The sequence below is a fragment of the Procambarus clarkii genome, chromosome 4 (genome assembly GCF_040958095.1).
Source record: "Procambarus clarkii isolate CNS0578487 chromosome 4, FALCON_Pclarkii_2.0, whole genome shotgun sequence".
NCBI lineage: Eukaryota > Metazoa > Arthropoda > Malacostraca > Decapoda > Cambaridae > Procambarus > Procambarus clarkii.
The window spans coordinates 13,790,119-13,809,468 of record NC_091153.1 but is presented as its reverse complement, the minus strand read 5'-3'; the positions used below and the strand labels follow the sequence as shown (position 1 = coordinate 13,809,468).

The 19,350-nt window shown below is 38.5% G+C and overlaps 1 protein-coding gene across 1 annotated transcript in view; it reads right to left on the bottom strand.

Annotated features, from left to right (window-relative positions):
- LOC138370620 (uncharacterized) overlaps positions 1 to 19,350 on the bottom strand; it is a 270,501-nt gene that overhangs the window by 111,719 nt on the left and 139,432 nt on the right. Inside the window, exons 5-6 of the mRNA XM_069335180.1 lie at positions 12,519 to 12,814; positions 11,641 to 11,713 (exon numbers count right to left, since the gene is read on the bottom strand). Of these exons, the coding sequence (XP_069191281.1) occupies positions 11,641 to 11,713; positions 12,519 to 12,814 (369 nt within the window). The remainder of the gene's footprint in view (positions 1 to 11,640; positions 11,714 to 12,518; positions 12,815 to 19,350) is intronic.

The window sequence follows — 19,350 nt, the reverse complement described above, 5'->3', positions numbered from 1 at the left end:
AGATTATTACATAAACATTTTCATCTATCCTTCACACCTTATAATTTAATGTTAGCTAGTTACGTACAGTAGAGTTTGAAAATCCGGAGCTGAACGGACAGCTAGAAGCCGGAGTCAGGCAACAGTCTCCTCACCCTACCCTTCGCAGCTCCCACAGATTAAGGGCGCTAGGTGAATCGTAGAGTGATGTGTACCCAAGAGTACCGTAGAGTGATGTGTACCCAAGAGTACCGTAGAGTGATGTGTACCCAAGAGTACCGTAGAGTGATGTGTACCCAAGAGTACCGTAGAGTGATGTGTACCCAAGAGTACCGTAGAGTGATGTGTACCCAAGAGTACCGTAGAGTGATGTGTACCCAAGAGTACCGTAGAGTGATGTGTACCCAAGAGTACCGTAGAGTGATGTGTACCCAAGAGTACCGTAGAGTGATGTGTACCCAAGAGTACCGTAGAGTGATGTGTACCCAAGAGTACCGTAGAGTGATGTGAATTTCTAGATTTCTCTTTGTAATATTACGAACTCATTATAGCCCGTGCGACATGAACATTTCGTTATGACTAGCTAAATCTGAAACAACAAAACAACTTTGTAAGCTCAGTATAGCTGTGTTAGTTTAACACAGTGTTATTATATTTTCAAAGCTTATATGCTTATTATATTTTCAAAGCTTATATGCTTATTATATTTTCAAAGCTTATATGCTTATTATATTTTCAAAGCTTATATGCTTATTATATTTTCAAAGCTTATATGCTTATTATATTTTCAAAGAATTAATTTACACATGTTGTTGTTGTTGTTTCAGATTTAGTTACCCAGAACGAAGTGTCCATGTAGCACGGGCTATGGTGAGCCCGTAATTGAGTTCGGTTATTCGCGATAACCTTGTTACTGTGATACTTGGGTCTAAGTTTTAAAATGGAGGAGGGGATTCTTCCTTTTTCCCCGTTTATTTATCTCTTCTGTTTTAGTGCACTGGTTTTAGTCTTGTTTTATTAACATTATCTTGGAGGCGGATGTAGATGCAGAATGCTCACTAGTGAGTCCCATTCCTCAACGGCTTTTCTAATCATTGTAGTCGCGGTGGAATGTGCAGCTAATGCAGATGGTGTCGTTGGATTAATGTTGAGTTTGATGCGCAGGCCTTCAGTAGCTTCACATTCCAGTAAGTAGGGCAATAGTGGAGCCTCTGTTTCTATTTCACAGATGTGACACTCTCTAACTATTGGGTTCATTACCTCCCAGCAGCACTTGTAACCAAGTCTGAGTCTGTGTAAGGTTACTGCAATGTCTTTGGATAACTTTTTGCCAGGCTTGAAAGAGGAGTAACCAGTTGCTTGTTCGTACCATATCGCAGTGGATCTTCTTTCCGCTACATTGGTTCTGTGGCGACTTTTGATAGTTGAGAATATTTTCTTCTTGATTTGCTCCTTAATATGTGAAAAACTTGGAGGTATTTGAAAACTGAACAACAGGTAGAGCAGTGGCAGTTTTTGCTAGTGAGTATATAGCGTATATAGCATATACCTGATGTCAGACATCTGCGTGAGCTGAAGGAGGCATTCGAGCGGAATTCTGTGTTGAGTTTCACTTACGAGATGGAGAAGGATGGGAAGCTGCCCTTTCTAGATGTAACAATCATGGAAAGGAGCGGAGGTTTCCACACTGCAGTCTACACTAAGGAAACAAACAAAGGAATGTGCCTCAATGCCAACAGTGACTGTCCAGACAGGTACAAGAGGAGTGTTGTCAATGCTTACGTCGACCGTGCTCTCAGCCACAGCTCAGGATGGAAGCAAGTCAATGAAGAACTCTGTAGGGAAAGGCAGGTCCTAGTCAACAACGGCTTCTCCAATGGTTTCGTTGAAGACATCATAAAAAGGAAGGTGAAACGCAATGCAACCTCTGAAGAGTCAACTAACACAACACCTGTACCCCCTATTAGACTATTTTACAGGAACTTCATTTCCACTGCAGGCGATGAGTCACAAAAACGTGGCTGAAGTATGTTGACCAGACCACACACTAGAAGTTAAAGGGACGACGACGTTTTGGTCCGTCCTAGATCATTATCAATTCGATTGTCAATTTATTTCACTGCTTCACTGTCACTGTCGATGTCGATTTCACTGTCGATTCATTTCCACAGCTCATAAAATGGAGGAAAGGATTCTGAAAGATATTGTTAATAGGAACGTTATCCCTACAGACAAAAATCAGAAGATACAATTGACCATTTACTATAAAACCAAAAAAACGGCCAACCTACTCATGAAAAACTCTCTAGACCCAAAGCAGAATGCCTTAAAAGAGACCAACGTCATCCATGCCTTCAAATGTCCACTTGTGGACTGTAAGCCCCAAAGAACTCAGTATATAGGCAAAAAAACAACATCTGTTTCCAGGCAATTAACAATGCATAAGCAACAGGGCTCCATTAAGGAACATATAATCTCCTCTCACAACCAGACCATCACCAGAGAAGTCTTAACAAACAACACAGAAATCACGGATAGATACAGCGATAGCAGGCGGCTTGACATCTGCGAGGCACTACACATCAAAAAGTCAACACCAGCAATTAACAGTTAATTAATGCACAACTATATTCTACCCACTTCAAGACTCCGTACCAATATAGAAGCATCAAGAGGAAGTATAGGCCAATAGGCCCTTTGCAGTTACTTCCATTCTTCTCTTTCACTTATCCAATTTATACCCATTACACCGTGTTCTGTCTTGTGTTGGTCAAAAGTTTGTTCATTTCATCCAAAACTGTTTCAACATATCACCTCACCCAGATACGAGTATATATGACAAGATGTTTAGCCTTAGAATTAGTAAAACTCTGTTAAGTGTTTTCAGGTTACAAGTTGTTTGTGTGTAAACTAAAGTCTTTGAAAATATAATACGTTATTACTAAACGCGTTCAAGCGTTGCGTCAGACTAGAAATAAAAATGAATTTTGGAGAATTGATTTTTCAATTACCATCGACAGTAAAAAGAAACATAAGAAATATTGAGAAAATTCGTGTTAGAAATATTAATCTTACTTTTTCGGTCATATTTAACAACATATGTTTACAAGAAAGAATGCTACCAAAATATACTAATATATATATTATATATATATATCTATATAAATAAAAATGGAAATGTTCGTTTGTTCAAAATCGCTAATCTCCGAAAGTTCTTCACCGATTGCTTTGAAATTTTCATACAACGTTCCATTAGCTTCCGAGCAGGGTTTTATATACATATTATATTATTGTCACGTCTGTGACGGGGAAAAAAAACTGCTTTTTTGAAAAACTGCTTCCAATTATAAATCTTCGAAACCTCTTTACCGATTGCTTTGAAATTTTGACACGACGTTACATTCGAATAGGCGCATGTTTCTATATACCTACTATATACATGCCTTACCTGTGACCTGAGAAAACAAGCTTTTTTTGAAAAAACATCGCCATCAGTTGGATGTAAGTGTAACACATTCTGGAATCTCCCAAATTTCTTCATCGATTGATTTGAAATTCCGACACAACGTTCTATTTGAATATGCGCATCTTTTTATATACCTACTATGTAGATGCCACCTGTGTGATAGGTAAAAACATGCGTTTTTGAAAAGCAGCGCCATCTGTTGTACATAATAGAAACATGCTCGCTATACTAAATATGTCACGAATTTCATTTCAATTTTTTCGATTGCATTGATATATTTTATTTTCATAGATTTCGATATATTTTATTTTTTATTGAATTATTGTGTGTGACATTGTGTTGGAATTGAGCTGTGTTGTTTACCATACCATTCATTTCGTAAGTATAGGTATAGATGCCACACCTGTGACAGGTAAAACTATGCTTTTCTTGAAAAACAGCGCCATCTGTTGCATGTAAGAGCAATACACATGCTATACTAAATATGTTACAATTCCATTTCAGCGTTTCTGATTGCAATGATAAATTAAATTTTCATAGATTTTAATTTATTTTTATTTTTATTTAATTATTTTGTGTGAATTGCGTTGGAATTGAGCTGTGTTGTTTACCATACCGTTCATTTCGGGAATATAGTTTATTTTTTATGTTTTTTTCATATTTTCATTTCATTTTTTAACTGTTTTTTATATTTTAGTGATGGGAACATCAGATCACTTGATGTTCCCAATTTTCTGATGGGAACATCAGACCATTTGGGAAGGCGTCGGACGAGGGAGTAGGGAATGGTGGAGATGACGAGGGGACGGAAGTGAGAGATGGTAGGGAGGACGAGGGGACAAGGGAAGGGGTAATGATGGGGAAGGACGAAAGGACGAGGGGATGGGGGAATGGAGAAGTGTGGAGAGGACAAAGGGACAGGAGAGTGGGGCATGGTGGGAAGGAACAGGGGATGCTGGAGTGGGGAATGGTGGGGAAGAACGAGGGGCCATAGGAGGAGTTTGGGATGGTGGGGACCAGGGAATGGGGGAATGGAGAATGGTGGGGGAGAACAAAGGGACAGAGAAGTGGGGCATTGTGGGAAGGAAAAGGGGATGGTGGGGTGGGGAATGGTTTTGAGGCCAAAAAGACTTGTGAATGACTTGGGGAATGGTGGGGAGGACTGAGGGACAGGGTAGGTTGCTGTGGCCGGGTACTGCTAGTATATTACATATATATATATATATATATATATATATATATATATATATATATATATATATATATATATATATATATACATATATATATATATATATATATATATATATATATATATATGTATATATATATATATATATATATATATATATATATATACATATATATATATATATATATATATATATATATATATATATATATATATATATATATATATATATATATATATATATAGAAATAAAGTTTGTGAGGGTACCACCTATGGTGCCAATGTGGGGACCCATAGCCTCGGAGAAGAAAATAAAAAGTATTCAGAGGAGACCTTGTGGTTTCTCACTGAACACTAATATTATCTTCTCCTACCACCCCCATTCTTTTGTATGTACACATATATATTTGCTTTATTTGAACTTTGTTACAAAAAAGGAGTTACATATGGGTTACAAAGATGGTTATCATAGGTTGTCGAGTTCCTCCAGCTCCTCAGATGGCGGGCAGGAACCCTGGATGCAGTGCGCATTTCCCCTCTGTATCGCCACACTGAGGCGCTGGAAAAGAAAGCTTGCAGCTCTTGGGTCCCTTGTTGTTTCAATGAGCCTAGAACCCAGTTCCTTAAAAAAACTGGTAGCACTTTTACCCCAGGCGCCGAGTGTCTCAGAAGCAATGGGGACCAAATTGTAGTGGTGATCCAGTTCACTATACTTACGGGATTTGGCTGCTTCCCTGTGGGTGGCAGCGTCACCTGGTTGTGCAACACTAAGGTTAATGTAGGTGTCAGCCAGGGTTGATACGCACGTGTAGTCCCATACCAACTGCTTGCCATTCTTCCAGGTGTTCACTGTGGCGACCAATAAGAGCGTCAGAGTTACAGGGCGTTAGGTAACGGGGCTCTCTTTCAGCTGGGCATCCAGCTGTGGTGAGGCTCCTCTTGATGATGTCGTTAACTTCATTGTGCCTCGAGTGCCATCCCCCTGTGCTTTGGCAGAGAAGGCCATGGTGGCCGTACCTGTCAGCCACCACCTCGCCGCAAATACACCTATATCTGGTGTGGATTGGGGCAGCAAGGCGTAGGGCCACAGCAATTCGTAGGGCGTGTGGTGTGAGACGCATGCCAGTTGCCGACATTGGGGTTGCTAACAGGAAATTCCCTGCATGTGGTGCTGCTACTGCTGTGAGGTGAGCAATGTCGTGTTGTGTTGTTGCAGCACCCAGGCACTCTGCAGCAACTTGGTCTACAATGGGGCCATCCCAGCTGGATTGCTTGTGGGCTTTTGGGGATGGTGGTTGAGGTGATTGGCCTGCACGAGAGGCCCACTCTGTGGCACAGCGTGTAAAATTGGGATCATGTACACCTGCCAGCTGATGTAAGTGGGCAGGTAGAATTTCCTTCACAAGGTCGTCGGATGCTGATAAGGAGGACAGGAAGGCTGGAACAGCGATTTGCGTTGCTGTTCGAACTCCGAGGCCCCCCAGTCTTACGGGAAGAGAGGCTTGTTTCCACTGTAGGTCATCGAGAGAGAGGTTAAGGGCTTTTTCTAGCATTGATTTCAGTAACCGGTCATACTCACTTAGTTTTTGGCTACTGTAAGATGGTGAACACCTCAGAAAGTAGGTTAACCTGGGGAGGGACAGACATCTGGTGATGAGGTAGAGTGCATCATGAGCATCAATATCCTCAATCCTCCCATCCATCCTCTTAAGGTCGGCGATTTACTTATCAAGGACCTCATCGATGGCTTTCAACCCCAGGGGAGCTCCTAGGAGTGTGCTGTCTTCAGGTTTAGTTTTATGGATATTTGGCAGAAGACCCTCTATTCTCTCTACGATGCCCTGGTTGGAACATATTATTTCACATTTAGAAGGGTTCAGGGTGAGGCCTAAAACTGCACCTTGCTCCTGGATTTTTCTGATGTCCTCCAGGAGGGAGTCTTGGGAACCAGCTAGGGTACCATCATCCAAGAACCAGATGTTAAGCTCGCTGGACAGGACCTCTGTGACTTGTTTGATGACTAAGCAGAAAAGGAGAGGAGCAAGGGGGTCACCCTGTTGGACGCCTTCTCGCGAGTCAATTTCATGTTCGCCAAAAAGTAGCTTAAGATCCATACTGTAGCATGAATGTACAAAAGGGTAGAGGGAAGGGAAATGACTATGAACCGCACGGAGTACAGCATCCCTCCGCACCAAATTGAAGGCATTTTTGAAATCTAGCTTGATAATTGCCTTTTCGTCTGTGATGTTGGCGATGAAGGCTCGAGCTGCATGGGCTGCCGCCTCACACCCTTGTGGAATGCCAAACCCGAGCTGTTTTGGCTTCAGCATGTTGGCCGCTGCATCACTAACTGTCTTGCATCTGCCTTTGCGACGAGACGCCGGAGAGAATTGCCCACAGCTATTGGCCTGATCCCTCCATCCTTTTTCTTTAGAGCACAGAGAGATGCTCCAAAAAAGATAGGTCTTATGGAAGCTGGTATGTTGCCAGCTAGACATGTGTTGGTGAATCTGGTTAGTTCCACCAAGAGGTTCTTTGCAATGTCACCCAGTGCAGGGTTGAGCATTTGCTTGAGGTTGTTGGGTTTTAGTCCTGTGAATCCACCTGCTGATCCTGTAGGGAAGGACATGGCTGCTTTATGGACCACAGATTCGGCCACCCAGAGAGGTTCTGCTCCGGTAGCCCCCACTTGTACAATGTCGTCCTAACGCGGAGCCCTGGGTGGGTGTTTCTCCCTTAGGGCTTGAGCTGTTGCGGCACCTCTGTCGGCAATTGAGTCCTCACTGGTGATGACTCGTATTGCGCCAGTAGTGTTTCCTTCTTCTATTTTCTTGGTGACTGATGTTCTGATTTTTGATGTCTCGGATATGCCACTGTTGCTCTTCCTGCCGTGGGTGTTTCTCGCGCGAGTGGGAAGGCGCACCTGGTTGGCCTCCCTGGGAAAATCATTTATAGCTTTGATGACTGAGGCAGCTAAGGTTTTGTCTCTCCTTGCAGGGGTGGCTAGACATATGTTGCCAAACATTAGGAGGTTGTGCCATGCTTGGGTCGTTCCAGGAGAGTCGTTGACCTTTCTCAGGAGGGCAGATAATTTGGCTGCTGCATGGGGGCGGGCTGCTTTAGGGATGTGTTGCAAGGTTTTGGCCGATGTTGCTTTGATAGCTTCTAATAAATTTTCTGTGGGAATGAAGGTCTGGGAGGTGTTTTGCCTTACGGGCGGTGTGGGCCCGTATATATATATATATATATATATATATATATATATATATATATATATATATATATATATATATATATAGCTATATATATATATATATATATATATATATATATATATATATATATATATATATATATATATATATATATATATATATATATATATATATATATATATATATGCGAACAAGCCTTAATGGTCCCCAGGACAATATGCAACTGAAAACTCACACCCCAGAAGTGACTCGAACCCATACTCCCAGAAGCAACGCAACTGGTATGTACAAGACGCCTTAATCCACTTGACCATCACGACCGGACATAATGAGGTGATAGCCTAAGCTATTTGAACCACCCCACCGCCGGCACTCGGATAGTAATCTTGGGCATAGCATTTTACCAAATCACCTCATTCTTTGGGGCACACGTGAGGAACACAAATGTGAACAAGCCTCCCCAGGACAATATGCAACTGAAAACTCACACCCCAGAAGTGACTCGAACCCATACTCCCAGAAGCAACGCAACTGGTATGTACAAGACGCCTTAATCCACTTGACCATCACGACCGGACATAATGAGGTGATAGCCTAAGCTATTTGAACCACCCCACCGCCGGCACTGAGATGATTTGGTAAAATGCTATGCCCAAGATTACTATCCGAGTGCCGGCGGTGGGGTGGTTCAAATAGCTTAGGCTATCACCTCATTATGTCCGGTCGTGATGGTCAAGTGGATTAAGGCGTCTTGTACATACCAGTTGCGTTGCTTCTGGGAGTATGGGTTCGAGTCACTTCTGGGGTGTGAGTTTTCAGTTGCATATTGTCCTGGGGAGGCTTGTTCGCATTTGTGTTCCTCACGTGTGCCCCAAAGAATGAGGTGATTTGGTAAAATGCTATGCCCAAGATTACTATCCGAGTGCCGGCGGTGGGGTGGTTCAAATAGCTTAGGCTATCACCTCATTATGTCCGGTCGTGATGGTCAAGTGGATTAAGGCGTCTTGTACATACCAGTTGCGTTGCTTCTGGGAGTATGGGTTCGAGTACCTTCTGGGGTGTGAGTTTTCAGTTGCATATTGTCCTGGGGACCATTCAGACTTGTTCGCATTTGTGTTCCTCACGTGTGCCCCAAAGAATGAGGTGATTTGGTAAAATGCTATGCCCAAGATTACTATCCGAGTGCCGGCGGTGGGGTGGTTCAAATAGCTTAGGCTATCACCTCATTATGTCCGGTCGTGATGGTCAAGTGGATTAAGGCGTCTTGTACATACCAGTTGCGTTGCTTCTGGGAGTATGGGTTCGAGTCACTTCTGGGGTGTGAGTTTTCAGTTGCATATTGTCCTGGGGAGGCTTGTTCGCATTTGTGTTCCTCACGTGTGCCCCAAAGAATGAGGTGATTTGGTAAAATGCTATGCCCAAGATTACTATCCGAGTGCCGGCGGTGGGGTGGTTCAAATAGCTTAGGCTATCACCTCATTATGTCCGGTCGTGATGGTCAAGTGGATTAAGGCGTCTTGTACATACCAGTTGCGTTGCTTCTGGGAGTATGGGTTCGAGTCACTTCTGGGGTGTGAGTTTTCAGTTATGTATATATATATATATATATATATATATATATATATATATATATATATATATATATATATATATATATATATATATATATATATATATATATATATATATATATATATATATATATATATATATGACCGAAAAAGTAAGATTAATAATTCTAACACGAATTTTCTCAATCTTTCGTACATTTCTTTTCACTGTAGGTGGTAATTCAAAAATCAATTCTCCAAAATTCATTTTTATTTCTAGTCTGACGCGACACTTGAGCGCGTTTCGTAAAACATATTACATTTTCAGAGACTTTAGTTTACACATACACAACTGAATAGAACTTACACATCTCCGATTTGTTTATATCTACATTTGAGTGAGGTGGATAGGGTGAAGTGGTAATAATAGGGTATTAAATTCATCAACACAAGACAGAACACGAAACAATGGGTATTGAATAGAAGTGATTGTAGAAAGCCTATTGGTCCATATTTCTTGATGCTCCTATATTGGAGCGGAGTCTTGAGGTGGGTAGAATATAGTTGTGCATTAATTGGCTGTTGATTGCTGGTGTTGACTTCTTAATGTGTAGTGCCTCGCAAACGCCAAGTCGCCTGCTATCGCTGTATCTATCGATAATTTCTGTGTTGTTTATTAGGATTTCTCTGGCGATGGTTTGGTTGTGGGAAGAGATTATATGTTCCCTAATGGAGCCCTGTTGCTTATGCATCGTTAAACGCCTAGAAAGAGATGTTGTTGTCTTGCCGATATACTGGGTTTTTTGGAGCTTACAGTCCCCAAGAGGGCATTTGAAGGCATAGACGACGTTGGTCTCTTTTAAAGCGTTCTGCTTTGTGTCTGGAGAGTTTCTCATGAGTAGGCTGGCCGTTTATCTGGTTTTATAGTAAATCGTCAGTTGTATCCTCTGATTTTTGTCTGTAGGGATAACGTTTCTATTAACAATATCTTTCAGGACCCTTTCCTCCGTTTTATGAGCTGTGGAAAAGAAGTTCCTGTAAAATAGTCTAATAGGGAGTATAGATGTTGTGTTAGTTATCTCTTCAGAGGTTGCATGGCATTTCACTTTCCTTCTTATGATGTCTTCGACGAAACCATTGGAGAAGCCGTTGTTGACTAGGACCTGCCTTACCCTACAAAGTTCTTCGTCGACTTGCTTCCATTCTGAGCTGTGGCTTAGAGAACGGTCGACATATGCGTTAACAACATTTTATCATTTGATAGCATTTTATCAAATCACCTCCTTCTTTGGGGCACACGTGACGAACACAAATGCAAACAAGCCTGAATGGTCCCCAGGACTATATGCGACTGAAAACTCACACCCCAGAAGTGACTCGAACCCATACTCCCAGGAGCAACACAACTGGTATCTACAGGACGCCTTAATGGTCCTGGGGACCATTCAGGCTTGTTTGCATTTGTGTTCCTCACGTGTGCCCCAAAGAAGGAGGTGATTTGATAAAATGCTATGCCCAAGATTACCATCCGAGTGCCGGTGGGGAAGTGGTTCAAAAGCTTCGGCTATCACTTCCTTTAGTCCGGTCGTGATGGTCAAGCAGATTAAGGCGTCCTGTAGACACCAGTTGTGTTGCTCCTGGGAGTATGGGTTCGAGTCCCTTCTGGGGTGTGAGTTTTCAGTCGCATATAGTCCTGGGGACCATTCAGGCTTGTTTGCATATATATATATATATATATATATATATATATATATATATATATATATATATATATATGTATATATATATATATATATATATATATATATATATATATATATATATATATATATATATATATATATATATGTGTGTGTGTGTGTGTGTGTATGTGCTCACAACATTCCCCCCCCCCCTCCTTCATCCTCGACCGTCCAAGTGGTTGAGCACCATTCATTCCCCCCGTCCCATCCCAATTTCTTATCTTGACCCTTACCAATTGCTATATAGTGATGATGGCTTGGCGCTTTCCTCTGATAACTCACTTCTTTCCCCCCTCCCCCCCAAACAAAAATATTTTCCTTGCACGTTTAAGTTTAATAAATAAAATCGTATCCATTTTCTAAACAGTTATACAATTCAATACACATCAGGGTTTCAAGATTTTCCTAAGGAACAAAATGTCAACTTACCATCCGAGAGAAGGTTGAATCTCTTTCATAAGAAGTGGCAACAATAACAGAAGAGCTGCTGGCTTACCTGAGGTGTCCCTGGAGGAGGGGCTGTCCTCACCTCTGCTGTGTACATGAACCATCTCCTTGTTCAGCTTGACCTGTTGCACAGAGAAGCAGGGAGTCAACAGACGATCAAGGCCTCGTAACACAGCAGTGTAACGCCTTGTGAAGGAGTTTGGCAAAGGGAAGAAATTGACAACCCAAAATGACTTGAGTTTATTCTTTAACTTATATAGGGTTTATCTAATTATTATTATTTGTTATGTTAGGATTTGTTTAGTTGCAGATGTGCATATTGTTACAGAGCTTCTTCTCACAGTAACTGTGTATATCACGCTGGTACTTCTCACAGTAACTGTGTATATCACACTGGTGATTCTAACAGTAACTGTGTATATCACACTGGTGCTTCTCACAGTAACTGTGTATATTATGCTGGTGCTTCACACAGTAACTGTGTATATATGTAATCCAAAGAATGAATGCTAATTCATAATATTGTCCCGTTACTTCACACTGTTGTATAATACGACTGCATTGTGGTATTGTATTACTTCTAATTTTATGGCATTCAAAATCTGTCATTGTATGTCCTTTATCGCATGCTGATTATTTTGTCTCTAAACGAAACCTTTCCTCTATAATGATCGTTAAATATGGCAGTTCAAAAGTAGCTTAGAGCACTTTAGGGCACATATTTGTTAAAAGAATCTCTGCATATGTCTTCACACCTAAATTATCCCTACCACACACCTGGATCTCTACCACACACCCGAACCACTACCACGCTCACACACCACATACTCCTGACACCTTCACAGCTAATATATCTACCACTACACATGCCTCAACTCCTAACACACATATACACCAGCACCACCACACACGTGCAAAACCACACACCTGCTCCATCTCCTGTTCCAGGCGTCGCAACCTGCCACGTCTCTTCAGGAGGAGAATCACCAGGATCGCCATTACCAGGATGGTGGTCAGGGAGGCCACCAACACTATAACCATGGGAGGCACCAGCTCCAACAACCTGGTGTTCCCAGCGTTGCCCTCATCCTCCTCGGCGTCCACGTTGCCCACGCCTACACCGGCCCCCGGGACGCCCACCACACCACCGACCACGCCTCCCCCAGGAGAGACCCCGCCACCACCGCCGCTGATAGGACGAACACCGTTCTCAGTTGGCATTCCTGGAACGACCAAAACAATTTAAATTCAAATTTATAGATATATTCTCAAAAGATTATTATTATTATAACAAATATATATATATATATATATATATATATATATATATATATATATATATATATATATATATATATATATATATATATATATATATATATATATATATATATATATATATATATATATATATATATTATTAAATATGACCGAAAAAGTAAGATTAATAATTCTAACACGAATTTTCTCAATCTTTCGTACATTTCTTTTCACTGTTGGAGGTAAATAAAAAATCAATTCTCCAAAATTCATTTTTATTTCTAGTCTAACGCGACACGAGCGCGTTTCGTAAAACTTATTACATTTTCAAAGACTTTAGTTTACAAATACACAACTGAATAGAACTTACGCATCTCCGATTTTATATCTACATTTGAGTGAGGTGGAAGGGGTGATGTGGCATTAATCAACACAAGACAGAACAAGACAGTTGTGTTAGTTGTCTCTTCAAGAGACAACTAATACAACACCTATACCCCCTATTAGACTATTTTACAGGAACTTCTTTTCCACAGCTCATAAAACGGAGGAAAGGGTCCTGAAAGATATTGTTAATAGAAACGTTATCCCTACAGACAAAAATCAGAGGATACAACTGACGATTTACTATAAAACCAGAAAAACGGCCAGCCTACTCATGAGAAACTTTCCAGACACAAAACAGAACGCTTTAAAAGAGACTAACGTCGTCTATGCCTTCAAATGCCCTCTTGGGGACTATAAGCTCCAAAAAACCCAGTATATAGGCAAGACAACAACATCTCTTTCTAGGCGTTTAACGATGCATAAGCAACAGGGCTCCATTAAGGAACATATAATCTCTTCCCACAACCAAACCATCGCCAGAGAAATCCTAGTAAACAACACAGAAATCATCGATAGATACAGCGATAGCAGGCGGCTTGACGTTTGCGAGGCACTACACATCAAGAAGTCAACACCAGCAATCAACAGCCAATTATTGCACAACTATATTCTACCCACCTCAAGACTCCGCTCCAATATAGAAGCATCAAGAAATATGGACCAATAGGCTTTCTACAAACACTTCTATTCAATATCCATTGTTTCATGTTCTGTCTTGTGTTGATGAAATTAATACCCTATTAATACTCTTGTTCTATCTTGTGTTGATGAAATTAATACCCTATTAATACCACATCTTGTTCTGTCTTGTGTTAATGCCACATCACCCCTTCCACCTCACTCAAATGTAGATATAATATCGGAGATGCGTAAGTTCTATTCAGTTGTGTATTTGTGAACTAAAGTCTTTGAAAATGTAATAAGTTTTACGAAACGCGCTCGTGTCGCGTCAGACTAGAAATAAAAATGAATTTTGGAGAATTGATTTTTGATTTACCTCCAACAGTGAAACGAAATGTACGAAAGATTGAGAAAATTCGTGTTAGAATTATTAATCTTACTTTTTCGGTCATATTTAATAATATATGTCTACAGGAAAGACTGCTACCAAAATATACTAATATATATATATATATATATATATATATATATATATATATATATATATATATATATATAAATATATATATATATATATATATATGTCGTACCTAATAGCCAGAACGCACTTCTCAGCCTACTATGCAAGGCCTAATTTGCTTAATAAGCCAAGTTTTCATGAATTAATTGTTTTTCGACTACCTAACCTACCTAACCTAACCTAACCTAACTTTTTCGGCTACCTAACCTAACCTAACCTATACAGATAGGTTAGGTTAGGTTAGGTAGGGTTGGTTAGGTTCGGTCATATATCTAAGTTAATTTTAACTCCAATAAAAAAAATTTGACCTCATACATAATGAAATAGGTAGCTTTATCATTTCATAAGAAAAAATTAGAGAAATTATATTAATTCAGGAAAACTTTTCTTATTAGTCAAATCGGGCCTTGCATAGTAGGCTGAGAAGTGCGTTCTGGCTACTAGGTACGACATATATATATATATATATATATATATATATATATATATATATATATATATATATATATATATATATATATATATATATATATATATATATATATATATATATATATATATATATGTCGTACCTAGTAGCCAGAACTCACTTCTCAGCCTAATATTCAAGGCCCGATTTGCCTAATAAGCCAAGTTTTCCTGAATTAATATATTTACTATAATTTTTTTCTTATGAAATGATAAAGCAACCCTTTTCTCTATGTATGAGGTCAATTTTTTTTATTGGAGTTAAAATTAACGTAGATATATGACCGAACCTAACCAACCCTACCTAACCTAACCTAACCTATATTTATAGGTAAGGTTAGGTTAGGTAGCCAAAAAAAGCTAGGTTAGGTTAGGTTAGGTAGGTTAGGTCGACGAAAAAACATTAATTCATGAAAACTTGGCTTATTAGGCAAATCGGGCCTTGAATAGTAGGCTGAGAAGTGTGTTCTGGCTATTAGGTACGACATATATATATATATATATATATATATATATATATATATATATATGTCGTACCTAGTAGCCAGAACGTCGTACTCGGCCTGCTATGCAAGGCCCGATTTGCCTAATAAGCTAAGTTTTCCTGAAATAATATATTTTCTCTTATTCTTTTCTTATGAAATGATAGAGCTACCCATTTCATTATGTATGAGGTTAATTTTTTTTTATTGGAGTTAAAATTACCGTAGATATATGACCGAACCTAACCAACCCTACCTAACCTAACCTACCCTATCTTTATAGGTTAGGTTAGGTTAGGTAGCCGAAAAAGTTAGGTTTGGTTAGGTTAGGTAGGTTAGGTAGTCGAAAAACAATTAATTCATGAAAACTTGGCTTATTAGGCAAATCGGGCCTTGCATAGTAGGCTGAGAAGTGCGTTCTGGCTACTAGGTACGACATATATATATATATATATATATATATATATATATATATATATATATATATATATATATATATATATGTCGTACCTAATAGCCAGAACGCACTTCTCAGCCTACTATTCAAGGCCCGATTTGCCTAATAAGCCAAGTTTTCATGAATTAATGTTTTTTCGTCTACCTAACCTACCTAACCTAACCTAACCTAGCTTTTTTTGGCTACCTAACCTAACCTTACCTATAAATATAGGTTAGGTTAGGTTAGGTAGGGTTGGTTAGGTTCGGTCATATATCTACGTTAATTTTAACTCCAATAAAAAAAAATTGACCTCATACATAGAGAAAAGGGTTGCTTTATCATTTCATAAGAAAAAAATTATAGTAAATATATTAGTTCAGGAAAACTTGGCTTATTAGGCAAATCGGGCCTTGAATAGTTGGCTGAGAAGTGAGTTCTGGCTACTAGGTACGACATATATATATATATATATATATATATATATATATATATATATATATATATATATGTCGTACCTAGTAGCCAGAATGCACTTCTCAGCCTACTATGCAAGGCCCGATTTGCCTAATAAGCCAAGTTTTCCTGAATTAATATATTTTCTCAAATTTTTTTCTTATGAAATGATAAAGCTACCCATTTCATTATGTTTGAGGTCAATTTTTTTTTATTGGAGTTAAAATTAACGTAGATATATGACCGAACCTAACCAACCCCACCTAACCTAACCTAACCTATCTTTTTAGGTTAGGTTTGGTTAAGTAGCCGAAGAAGTTAGGTTAGGTTAGGTTAGGTAGGTTAGGTAGTCGAAAAACAATTAATTCATGAAAACTTGGATTATTAGGCAAATTTGGCCTTGCATAGTAGGCTGAGAAGTGCGTTCTGGCTACTAGGTACGACATATATATATATATATATATATATATATATATATATATATATATATATATATATATATGTCGTACCTAGTAGCCAGAACGCACTTCTCGGCCTAGTATGCAAGGCCCGATTTGCCTAATAAGCCAAGTTTTCATGAATTAATGTTTTTTCGACTACCTAACCTACCTAACCTAACCTAACCTAACTTTTTCGGCTACCTAACCTAACCTATCCTATAAAGATAGGTTACGTTAGGTTAGGTAGGGTTGGTTAGGTTCGGTCATATATCTACGTTAATTTTAACTCCAATAAAATAAAATTCTCCTCATAAATAACGAAATGGGTAGCTTTATCATTACATAAGAAAAAAATTAGAGAAAATATATTAATTCAGTAAAACTTGGCTTTTTAGGCAAATCGGGCCATGCATAGTAGGCTGAGAAGTGCGTTCTGGCTACTAGGTACTACATATATATATATATATATATATATATATATATATATATATATATATATGTCGTACCTAGTAGCCAGAACTCACTTCTCAGCCAACTTTGCAAGGCCCGATTTGCCTAATAAGCAAAGTTTTCCTGAATTAATATATTTTCTCTAATTTTTTTCTTATGAAATGATAAAGCTACCCATTTCATTATGTATGAGGTCAATTTTTTTTTATTGGAGTTAAAATTAACGTAGATATATGACCGAACCTAATGAACCCTACCTAACCTAACCTAACCTATCTTTATAGGTTAGGTTAGGTTAGGTAGCCAAAAAAAGTTAGGTTAGGTTAGGTTAGGTAGGTTAGGTAGACGAAAAAACATTAATTCATGAAAACTTGGCTTATTAGGCAAATCGGGCCTTGCATAGTAGGCTGAGAAGTGAGTTCTGGCTACTAGGTACGACATATATATATATATATATATATATATATATATGTCGTACCTAGTAGCCAGAACTCACTTCTCAGCCTACTATGCAAGGCCCGATTTGCCTAATAAGCCAAGTTTTCATGAATTAATATATTTTCTCTATTTTTTTTCTTATGAAATGATAAAGCTGCCCATTTCATTATGTAGGAAGTCAATTTCTTTTTATTGGAGTTAAAATTGACGTAGATATATGACCGAACCTAACCAACCCTACCTAACCTAACCTAACCTATCTTAATAGGTTAGGTTAGGTTAGGTGGCCGAAAAAGTTAGGTTAGGTTAGGTTAGGTAGGTTAGGTTGTCGAAAAAAAATTAATTCATGAAAACTTGCCTTATTAGGCAAATCGGGCCTTGCATAGTAGGCTGAGAAGTGAGTTCTGGCTATTAGGTACGACATATATATATATATATATATATATATATATATATATATATATATATATATATATATTTATATATATATATATATATATATATATATATATATTATATATATATATATATATATATATATATATATATATATATATATATATATATATGTATATATATATATATATATATATATATATATATATATATATATATATATATATATATATATAAGTAATTAGAAAGTAGAAATTGCTAGTATTGAATTTGGACAAAATTAAAAGATTTTGTACCGACGTTGCAAAGAAAACTTAATCCAACCTTCCTAGGCCTAATTCACGCTAACTATGGCCTAGTATAGTACATATATGTGCTATAATAGGCCTAGGAATATTTAAATTTTGTTTCTAGCTTTATTTCTTTCTTGAGAATAAAGTGGACAGTACCTAAATCTACTAATTTTCCATTAAGTCTAATATGTATGATGGCTCACTTATTTACAAAACCCTTTAAATTATGTTGTTAAATTTCAGTCATTCTCTCCCTTATTTCACTTGGGCTGGACCAGCCCAGTCTCCCTTCATGCAAGTCGGCGTTCAATCCCCGACCGTCCAAGTGGTTGGGAACCATTCCTTCAACCGTTCACTCCCAAATCCTTATCCTAACCCGTTCCAAGTGCTGTATAGACGTAATGGCTTCCCTTTTTTCCCCATGATATTTCCTTCCTCCCTTTCCTTATCTCAGTAAGTGAGGTCATGAGGAAGTTCGAACCTTTGTTTTAAAAGGCTCTTATGGCCGTCATCTGTTTGCCAAGTCATTAATTAAAGTTCTTGCAGATTAGGATAATCATAGTGGTGACTCTTTCTAACGTTCTGACTGGTATTTCTTTTATTTTGGTTTAACTCACTGATGTTGATAGTTTCATCAATTTTATTCATAAGATGGTCATAAAAAGTTGTACATTTCAGTCTCGTAACTTTTACACCAGTTTTCAGTGAAGTCTGTAAATAATCTTAATATCATTTTCTCATTGTTAACTTTCGTCTAATCAATATTAGGAAAGACAACATTAGGGATATGTTCGCTGTTATGGTTGAATGGGCAGATATGCACAATATCAGAGTCCTGAGTTGTGTATGAGTGATTCAAGTCAATACACTTGTCGTGCACTCCTTCATACATATGACCTGGCTAAGTCTTACTGATTATTTTAACACCATAACGTGTACTAAGAAGTGCAATCACTCTTCTACCGTTGGTGTTTATGAATTAATCTAATGTTTTGTGTATGGCATTTAAAGGGTCATATCTGCGAATATTAAAATTTGTTCAATGTCAACCAAACTTTTTGGACTAGTTGTATATAAAAAGGGCTGCATCTGTTTTAAGTCTCAGTATCACA